Consider the following 10,912-nt stretch of genomic DNA (forward strand, 5'->3'; position numbering starts at 1 on the left):
CCCAGTTGTAGAGGTCGGACTCATCCACCAGGGTGATGCGGAAACCCTCGACCGGCTCCTCCTGGAGGCTCTTTAGCTCCAACATCAGCGCCTTCTGGGAGCTGCTGCTCTGCTGGTGAGCCATGGCCGGCCGGGGGAGCGGGGCCGGGGGAGCGGGGCCGGGGCTGGGCTCCCGGCCCGGGGGGGGGAGGGGGGGAAGGAGAGGCCTCGGCGGCGGGTCCGGGGGCTCGGGCGGTGGCGGGCGGGTTCGCTGGCGGGGGGAGTGCGGCTGGCGCTGGCCTGTATCCGGGAGGCCTGGCTGAAGCCCCGGCCTGGGAGTGCCTGAGCTGCCGGCTCTGAGGCCGCTCAGCCCCGCTGTCCGGATACAATCAGCCCGTCAGCGGCGGCGACCAATCGCAGCGCCGCCACTAAGTAGCAAATCATAATGTGTCCAATCAGCGGCGGGCGCGGCCTCAGCCAATCAGCGGCCCCGACAACAAGCCGAGCCAATCAGAGCTCGCGGCGAGGCTCCAATCAGCGATCGGCGGCGGATGACGTGCGGAGAGCGCCCCGCCCATTCGGCCCATTGAGCCGGTGCTAGCCCCAGGGGGCAGGCTGCAGCTGGAACAGACTGGGCCTGTCACCAAACCCCAGCACTCAGACTCTGATCCCCCGGAGCCGCTCACTGTTAGAGAGTGGGATTCATGTCGGGTTCGCGAGTTGAGTTAGATTGGAGTTTAAAATTTCTTCATTCGTCACAAGTAGGCTAACATTAACACTGCAATGAAGTTACTGTGAAAATCCCCCAGTCGCCATACTCCGGCACCTGTTCGGGTTACACTGAGGGAGAATTTAGCACAGCCAATGCACCCGAACCAACACATCTTTCGGACTGTGTTGTCCGAAAGGAGGAAATCGGAGCACCCGGAGGAATCCCGCACAGACACGTTCGGAAAATGAGACCGCAAGGAACTACAAAAGGTGGTGAATGTAGCCCAATCCGTCACATAATCCAGCCTCCCATCCATTGACTCTGTCTACACTTCCCGCTGCCTCGGCAAAGCAGCCAGCATAATTAAGGACCCCACGCTCCGTGGACATTCCCTCTTCCACCTTCTTCCGTTAGGAAAAACATACAAAAGTCTGAGGTCACGGACCAACCGACTCAAGAACAGCTTCTTCCCTGCTGCTGTCAGACTTTTGAATGGACCTACCTTGCATTAAGTTGATCTTTCTCTACACCCTAGCTATGACTGTAACAGTACATTCTGCACTCTCTCCTTTCCTTCTCTATGAACGGTATGCTTTGTCTGTATAGCGCGCAAGAAACAATACTTTTCACTATGTTAATACATGTGACAATAATAAATCAAATGAAAAAAAAAGGCAGGAGACCCTGCAGAAGATGCTCTGTCAGAATCAGTGCAGACTGAATGGGCCGAATGACCTCTTCTGCACTGTAAGGATTCTATGATCGTAAGGGGACGGAGTCACACACAGTTTGGAATAATGGGCAGCTATTTCAGTTGGCTTGGCCAGACTGTTGGGGTCTCAGCTATTCACTATTTATTAACTACTTTGTCAACAGGATAGAAACTCTCAGATCCAAATTCACCAATGACACAAGGAGAGGAGGCAGTGTAGGCACAACCTCACACAGAAACATCAAATCAGTTCGCGGATTGGCCAAGCTATGGCACATCGATTTCAGTGAAGAAAAATGTGGATCATCCATTTTGTACCTGGAATTAGTAAAAAGCAAGAAACCAAAGAGAATCTGAAGTCCATCTGCATGTATCATTAAAATGTATAGATAATGAACAGAAAATAATCAAAAAAAGACAAATTAAAAGCTGGGCTTTATATCCAGGGCACTGGAATATACAGGGGGAGAGGTCAAAGAGGAGGACATTATTTAACTGGACTGAGTTCCAGGCTGAAATCTAATCGAGGGGTTCGGGGTGGGATTAGATACAGAACAGATACCGGGAGTGAGTTACAGACTGGAATCTAATCGAGGGGTTCGGGGTGGGATTAGATACAGAACAGATACCGGGAGTGAGTTACAGGCTGGAATCGAATCGAGGGGTTCGGGACGGTTTATATATAGAATAACAGACACCAGGAGTGAGTTACAGGTTGGAATCTAATCGAGGGGTTTGGGGTGGGATTAGATGCAGAACAGATACCGGGAGTGAGTTACAGACTGGAATCTAATCGAGGGGTTCGGCGTGGTTTATATATAGAATGACAGACACCAGGAGTGAGTTACAGGCTGGAATCTAATCGAGGGGTTCGGCGTGGTTTATATATAGAACAACAGATACCCGGGAGTGAGTTACAGGCTGGAATCTAATCGAGGGGTTCGGGGTGGTTTATATATAGAACAACAGATACCCGGGAGTGAGTTACAGACTGGAATCTAATCGAGGTGTTTGGGGTGGTTTATATATATAGAATAACAGATACAGGGAGTGAGTTACAGACTGGAATCTAATCGAGGGGTTCGGGACGGTTTATATATAGAATAACAGATACCCGGGAGTGAGTTACAGACTGGAATCTAATCGAGGGGTTCGGGGTGGTTTATATATAGAATAACAGATAACCGGGAGTGAGATACAGACTGGAATCTAATCGATGGTTTGGGGAGGTTTTTATATAGAATAACAGATACCTGGGAGTGAGTTCCACCTGTTAAGACTCACATTCCAACCATTATCTTGTAATTGAGTATGTCTCTATATATGCTCTGTTTGTGAACTGAACTCTTCACTCACCTGATGAAGGGGCAACGCTCCAAAAGCTCGTGCTACCAAATAAACCTGTTGGACTTTAACCAGGTGTTGTGAGACTACTTACTGTGCCTACCACAGTCCAACGCCGGCAACTCCACATCAAGAACGAAATAGAGAATCTGGTGAACTGGTGCGGCAACAATAATCTCTCCCTCAATGTCAACAAAACGAAGGAGATTGTCATCGACTTGAGGAAGCTTAAAGGAGAACATGCCCCTGTCTACATCAATGGGGACGAAGTAGAAAGGGTTGAGAGCTTCAAGTTTTTAGGTGTCCAGATCACCAACAAATAACCTGTCCTGGTCCCCATGCCGACACTATAGTTAAAGCCCACCAACGCTTCTACTTTCTCAGAAGACTAAGGAAATTTGGCATGTCAGCTATGACTCTCACCAACTTTTACAGATGCACCATAGAAAGCATTCGTTCTGGTTGTATCACAGCTTGGTATGGCTCCTGCTCTGCCCAAGACTGCAAGGAACTACAAAAGGTCGTGAATGTAGCCCAATCCATCACGCAAACCAGCCTCCCATCCATTGACTCTATCTACACTTCCCGCTGCCTTGGCAAAGCAGCCAGCATAATTAAGGACCCCACGCACCCCTGACATTCTCTCTTCCACCTTCTTCCGTCGGGTATAAAAAAATGCAAAAGTCTGAGGTCACGTACAAACCGACTCAAGAACAGCTTCTTCCCTGCTGCTGTCAGACTTTTGAATGGTCCTACCTTGCATTAAGTTGATTTTTCTCTACACCCTAGCTATGACTGTAACACTACATTCTGCACCCTCTCGTTTCCTTCTCTATGAACAGTATGCTTTGTCTGTATAGCACGCAAGAAACAATACTTTTCACAGTATGTTAATACGTGACAATAATTAATCAAATTAAATGATATTGCTTCCATGATAATTGATTCGAACACTTTCCCAACAACAGATGTTAAACTAACTGCTCTGTAATTTCCCACATTTTCCCTCCCTCCCTTTTTGAACAAGGGCGTTACATTAGCATTTTTCCAATCCACTGGAACCTTTCCCATATCCAGGGAATTTTGGAATATTAAAACCAATGGATCCACTATCTCCACTGCCACTTCCTTTAATACCCTACGATGCCGGCTATCAGGCCCGGGGGACTTCGCTGCCCTCAATCCTAATAGTTTGCTGAGTACCTTTTCCCTATGGATGGTGATTACTCTCAGTTCTACCCTATTACCTCTGGCTTGCCCGTTCCTATAGGAATGGTACTGGTGTCCTCCACCGTGAAAACTGAGGCAAAGTATTGATTTAGCATCTCTGCCATTTCAGTGTTCCCCACTATAAACTCTCCGGTTTCATCTTCCAAGGGACCAACATTCACCCCAGCGTCTCTTCCCTTTTATAAACCTATAGAAGCTCTTGCTCTCCTTCTTGATATTTTGCACTGGTTTTCTTTCATAATTTACCTTCGCTCTTTTTATTACTTTTTTAGGATTCCTTTGTTTATGTTTGAAAGTTTCCCAATTTTCCAGCCTGCTGCTGGCCTTTGCAATATGGTACACCTTAGTTTTGGCCTTTACAATGTCTTTGACCTCCTTGTTTAGCCATGGATGTTGTTTTACCCCCCCCCCCCCCCCCCATCCCCATTACCATCCTTCTTCCTCACTGGGATATATTTTAGTTGTGAGGAGTTGAGGATCTCCTTAAACAGCTGCCGCTGCTCATCCGCTGTCCGACCTTTTAGCCTTCCTGCCCACTCCACTCAGGCCAAGTCTGTCCTCATGCCGATGTAATCTCCTTTAATTCCAGAACGCTAGTTTGGGATTCCACTTTCTCACCCCCAAACTGAATTTTGAATTCTATCATACTATGGTCACTAATGCCTAGAGGATCCTTAATTATCAGGTCATCAATTAATCCCTCCTCATTACACAATACCCAGTCCAGAGTAGCCTGCTCCCTGGATGTTTCCACAACATACTGTTCCAAGAAACAAACAATCTCTAATACATTCAATGAACTCTGCCTCCAGGCTACCCTTGCCAATTTGATTCTTCCGATCTATGTGCATATTAAAACAGTTTCACTGGCTGTCTTGTCTGGAGACAATACACATCTTTTTAGCCTGTCTTGATGCTCTCTCCACTCCCATTGTTTTGTTTCTTAAAGACTGGATTAGTTGTAAGTATTCGCATTCCAACCATTATTCATGTAAATTGAGTCTGTGTCTTATAAGTTCTGTTTGTGAACAGAATTCCCACTCACCTGAAGAAGGGGCTCAGAGCCTCGAAAGCTTGTGTGGCTTTTGCTACCAAATAAACCTGTTGGACTTTAACCTGGTGTTGTTAAACTTCTTACCATATTAAAATCACCCATGATTACTGCCGTACCTTTCTTGCCCCCAGTATTTCCTGTCTTATGCTGTGCCCCACTGCAGAACCGCTGCTTGGGGACCTATAGATTATCCTACCAAGTACTTCTTTGCTATGTCTGATTTCTACCCAGGCTGATTCCAATCTTGATCTCCCGTGATTCTGTCATTTCTCACTACAACACCGATCCCTTCCTTCACCTGCAAAGCTATACCACCTCCTTTTCCTTTCAGTCCATCTTTCCAAAATGCTGAGTACTTTTGGATATTCAATTCCCAGCCCTGGTCTCCTTGTAACCATGTCTCAGTAATCACCAGAAACTCATACCCCTCTCTTTCTATTCGTGCCATTAACTCATTAATTTTATTCATGGTTATTAATTTTGTTCCGAATATTTCATGCATTTAGATACAAAGCTTTTAAATTTGTACTACTGGTAAATTTCCCTACTCTTTTATAATTCCTTGGTGCATAATGACACTCACCGGTTCTGTCCTTCTCTTTAGTTGTGTTAGCCAGCCGCCACATCGCTGACCTGCACTCTTACCTCCTCCTTCAAACTGCGTTTTCTAATTTCCCCTACAACTGAACCCTCCCCCCTCCCCACCAGATACCCCAGAGTGAGTTACAAACTGGAATCCAATCAAGGGGTTTGGGGTGGTTTATATACAGAGTAACAGATACCCGGGAGTGAGTTATAGACTGGAATCTAATCGAGGGGTTCAGGGTGGTTTATATATAGAATAACAGATACCCGGGAGTGAGTTACAGACTGGAATCTAATCGAGGGGTTCAGGGTGGTTTATATATAGAATAACAGATACCCGGGAGTGAGTTACAGACTGGAATCTAATCGAGGGGTTCAGGGTGGTTTATATATAGAATAACAGATACCCGGGAGTGAGTTATAGACTGGAATCTAATCGAGGGGTTCAGGGTGGTTTATATATAGAATAACAGATACCCGGGAGTGAGTTACAGACTGGAATCTAATCGAGGGGTTCAGGGTGGTTTATATATAGAATAACAGATACCCGGGAGTGAGTTACAGACTGGAATCTAATCGAGGGGTTCAGGGTGGTTTATATACAGAACAGATACCCGGGAGTGAGTTATAGACTGGAATCTAATCGAGGGGTTCAGGGTGGTTTATATATAGAATAACAGATACCCGGGAGTGAGTTACAGACTGGAATCTAATCGAGGCCTTGCTTTATTTGGTGGATCTCCCCCATTTACTCTGTTTTGCGATCATTCACCTCAGGGATTGGGGTATTCCAGCTCTATCGGAAATCTGGGTATAAGTTCCCTCATTAAGCTGACGCTTTCAGTTCTGTTGAGTTTCCAGAACTTTCTGTTCCCCACATAATTAAAGAAAGATTTTTAACCAAAATGTGAGTTTTGTGCTGCCCTCCTGCAGTGACTGAACCCAGAATGACATCACACTAACATTATGACTGCATCAACTGATGCTCAGCTGATTTCCCCTCCTTCACATTTTGTCTGTAAATGAGGAATGATGGAGCAAAGCATCTCAGCTGGATGTGTGAAGCAAGCATAGAATGGCTATATGGGAGCTGATATCACTACTGTTTCCAGACTGGAAATTTTTTGTTGCCAATATGTTCTTGGCTTGGTGGGAGTGGGCTGGGGATAGGATTGTGGCTTCGTTAGGTGTTGACCTGGATGATTTGGATGATCTCGACAAATACGATTATCACTCATTTCTCCAAATGGCCCCAGACCAAATCATGGAATCGACAGCTCTTCCAGCCTCCTGGGGAGTGGAAAATAACGGGGAAAACAATGCAAACATAACGTTTCAGAATCCAAATATGGACAGTTCAAAGTCACCAGAAGCATTTATGAATAGCAGCAGACTAGACTTAAGACCACGAGGCACTAGAGTGCAACAGCTACGCGAGGATAGGCGCAGAACACCTAGACGAGCAGGGAAGGAGCGTTTGAAACGCTGGTTTGATGACATGCTGGATCGACAGAAATAAGTCAAATGAATTGGGTCAGAATTGATCACAAGGTCTACAATTCCATTAACACCTTCAGAAAGATTCAACAAGTCTCAAGGGCAAATCTCAAGCCATTCAAGTGGAGCCTGGTAAAACTTATTTAATATATATATAGAATTTTTGAAATAACAAAGGCCTTCAATTCTGAGCTCCCGCTTTAGAGCAGCAGAACTCACCAACTGACCGCAGCCACTGACACTCTATGCTGACTTCAGGACTATCCCACTCCTTGGTACACATCCTAAATAAAACATCTGCATTAAAACACTGTTGTGGATGAAGAAAAGACTGAATTATTTGAATCATTTGGAGGCAATGTAGCATAGATTCACCAGTTTCATACCTGGTCTCCAAGAGTTAAATTGAAAGGAGAGTTAAATTCCCTGGAATTCAGAAGTTTAACTTTGATCAAATTTGCAAAGATAGTAAGAGGAACAGATAGGATAGAAAGGGGCGGCACAGTGGTTAGCACTGCTGCCTCACAGCGCCAGGGACCCGGGTTCAATTCCAGCCTTGAGTGACTGTGTGGAGTTTGCACGTTCTCCCTGTGTCTGCGTGGGTTTCCTCAGGGTGCTTTGGATTCCTCCAACAGTCCCAAGATGTAGGTTTGTTTGGTTAGCCATGGGGAATGCACACGGAATTCCAGGAATAGGGCAGGGGTGTGCCCTGGGGAAGATGCTCTTTCAGAGAGTTGGTGCAGAGTTGATGGGCCAAATGGCCTCTTTCTGCCCTGCAGGGACTCTTTCGAGAGGAACTATTCCCAGTGCTTGGGGAGAATATGACTGGGGACCAATGTCATCTAAAAATTAGAGCCAGACCTTTCAGGAGTGAAATTTGATACTTGGAACTCACTTCAAAAATTGCAAAAAACAGAATTTTGCTTTGATTGCAGGCTGCTTGTAGTGAAGGTTCTCAGTTGTATTCATTTGTACTACAGAATACACACAGCTCCTGTGGCACTGAATTCCTTCAGACACAAAAACACTTTGTCACATTCTGGCCCTCAAACCAGTCTCTAAAATCTGAGTGTGGGGCATGGAACTGAATGATTACAAGAACTGTGACCGGATCAGGTTATGTTTAATTTGACTGTTTTAACACAGCACAGGGTGCTATATCCAATCAAAGTGATAGATCCAATACTGATACAAAACAGGATATAAGAGCCACTCAATAACTCTCAATAATACAGACAAACAAGGTGAATACTGAGAATTAGTCACTCACTATCCATGCAGTACACAGTTTCAAATCTCGGCACTGTACAGTCCACAGTCCACCATTTGAATGGGAAACAGAATAAAATCAACCAGGATTTCTACTTCCGCTCCATATCCAGTACCCCAAGCGGAGGGAGTTTGTGTAAAGTCAATCCTTTGAGCCGAATATGTTGCCAATTCCTGCCTCAGATTGGCCAGCTGGATAAGACAAGAACAGTTTGCAGTATAGAACACGGACACCGAGACAGAGACTATCCCTGGCTGAAGAGAGGTGGAAGGGGAGAGATATAAGCAACAAACTCACACACACAAAATGCAGGAACACTGAATACATTCTCTCTGAGAAGCACATTGCAAAGGGAACTAAGTCAAAATGGGCACTGGGAGGTAAGGGTGACTGGACAGATGGGGTATCCGAGGGTCAGGGCCCGAGGCAGCTGGTGTCCGTGCAGTCACCATCTGTGACAATCTATTGTGTATTAGGCAGGTAAAGATGAGCCAGTGCCATGAAACTGGCTGTGGAGGGACCTTGCCATTCTGTGGTAAGTGTGTACACTGCCTGTTTTTGTACTCAACAGATAGGTTTTACTTTCTCAATGAAGAGTGGAGCAGTGAGCAGGATGAACTCTTCCTTGGATATTGATGGAATCGATTCATTTTTCTGGAGCCTCAGTGCTCTTTCCATTGCCTGTCCAAGCCGGTCAGGCGCCAGCTTTGAGCCAGCGTCGAGATACCCGGCAGAGCTGGAGGAGTCTCCCATTCTCACGGCATCTTTCAGAGCTTCGAGCAGAACCTGACAGAGTGTCCGATCAGCTTCATCGGAATCAGCAAGCACATCAAACAATCGACCAGAAACCTTCACAAACTCCATGAAGATAAGGCAGGTTAATACCCCGTGCCTGAAGACACCAAAAGGAACAGCCTCGTGATCCCAGCATTGCAGTTTGTGGATTAGGGAGCAGGATGAGAGTTGAGCAGCTGCACAGATCTGTCTCAGGAGCTCAGTGTAGGCCCGACCCTTCAGCCCAGCTTTCTTCTTCTTGCCAATGGGGGAGCTGAGGATCTGGAAGGCGGAAGCCAGGTTCCTGCTGAAGGCTGGTCTGCTGTAGTGACAAAGCAACAGCTGTTTCAAGGCTCTGGGCACCAATTCCTGCACAGAAAGTAGAGGAGGTTTGGTTACTCTCCACTTCCAGCTACAGCTCGACACCTACTGACACCGCCCCCCCCCCCCCAAGCCTCAGGACACCCACTGACCACCCACAACACCCAGTGCGATCCCCCCAACCCCCACACTGACCACCCCCCGCGACACCCACTGACCCTCGGACACCCCGTGAACTCATCTATCCCCCAAGACCCCATAACACCCTGTGCAACCCCCCCCCCGATCCTCAGGACACCCGCCGACCACCCACAACACCCAGTGCGATCCCCCCAACCCCCACACTGACCCCTCCCCGACACTCACTGACCCCCCCCATAACACCACCACCCCCCGCCCCAATTCCCCATGATCAACCACAACCCGCGCCCCCCTCCCGGCCAAGACCAATGATGAGGGCCATCGGCCATTGTCATGTGGGGGTTATCACACCCCGGGCCCCGGCTTCAATGCGCTCCAGGCCCCGGCTCGGAGGGGAGGCCTCGGCTGCTCCCGCCGCCCGGGTACCTGCTGCAGCCTGGGCGCGGCTTTCTCCGTCGCTCCCTCCGAGGCAGCCGCCAGGTTTTCGAAATATTCGCTGAGGAAGGAGACGGGGTCCTCGGGCCTGTTCTCCAGGACCTTGAGCAGCGCCTCCCGGAGTGTGGGTGTGAGCGCGGCCGGGACAGGAGGCTCCGAGAGCGGCTTCGCCCGACCGGAAACCACCGCCGCTGCCATCTTTGTGCGGGGCAGGAAGTGGTGCCGCCCGGAACGCTGTCCCCCGGAGAGTCAGTTCCCTCGGAAACCCGACAGCGAAACATTAGTTCCGGGGACTCACTATGAGAAACAGCAGCCACGTGTATTTGTACAGCACTTTTATCGCAGTAAAATGTTCCAAAAGGTTTCATATGGCGCGTTACCAAACTGTATTCAACAGCAAGCCTCCAGTGCAGTAAAATAGTGGTTATGTTGCTGGACAACTGAATGTCGACACCTGGAGTTCATTTCCCATCATGTTGGCCAGGAATTTAAATTATATTAAATAAATTTGATTTTTTTTCTTTAAAGCTGAATGTCAGTAACAGTGATGACAAAACTACCAGTTTGCTGACAAAACTCCGTCTAATGTCCTTCAGGGAAGGAAATCTGCCACGCTGACTTGGTCTGGCCGACATGTGACGATGCGGAGACAGCATAGTACAGCTACAGCACAAACAGGCCCTTCAGCCCACAAGTTGCGCCGAACAATTTCCTTACCTTCTCGGCTCATCTATAACCCTCTATCTTACTAACCTCCATGAACCTATCCAAAAGTCTCTTAAAAGACTCAATCGAATCCGCTTCCACCACCACTACCGGCAGCCGATTCCACGCACCCACCACCCTGAGTGAAAAACT

At 47.6% G+C, this 10,912-nt stretch overlaps 2 protein-coding genes across 2 annotated transcripts in view; both read right to left on the reverse strand.

Annotated features, from left to right (window-relative positions):
* LOC144479704 (ubiquitin-conjugating enzyme E2 R2-like) overlaps positions 1-410 on the reverse strand; it is a 23,085-nt gene extending 22,675 nt beyond the window's left edge. Inside the window, exon 1 of the mRNA XM_078198734.1 lies at positions 6-410. Coding sequence (XP_078054860.1) covers positions 6-124 — 119 coding nt within the window. The 5' untranslated portion in view covers positions 125-410. The remainder of the gene's footprint in view (positions 1-5) is intronic.
* A 7,810-nt stretch (positions 411-8,220) lies between these two features.
* tpgs1 (tubulin polyglutamylase complex subunit 1) lies at positions 8,221-10,317 on the reverse strand. The gene is made up of 2 exons (XM_078198513.1): positions 10,046-10,317; positions 8,221-9,526 (listed from the first exon to the last, which is right to left on the reverse strand). Exons 1-2 carry the CDS (start codon positions 10,250-10,252, stop codon positions 8,948-8,950), a joined length of 786 nt encoding a protein of 261 aa, XP_078054639.1. The 5' UTR covers positions 10,253-10,317; the 3' UTR covers positions 8,221-8,947.
* Positions 10,318-10,912: the final 595 nt, after the last annotated feature.

This window comes from Mustelus asterias, chromosome 26 (genome assembly GCF_964213995.1).
Source record: "Mustelus asterias chromosome 26, sMusAst1.hap1.1, whole genome shotgun sequence".
NCBI classification, from domain to species: Eukaryota; Metazoa; Chordata; class Chondrichthyes; order Carcharhiniformes; family Triakidae; genus Mustelus; species Mustelus asterias.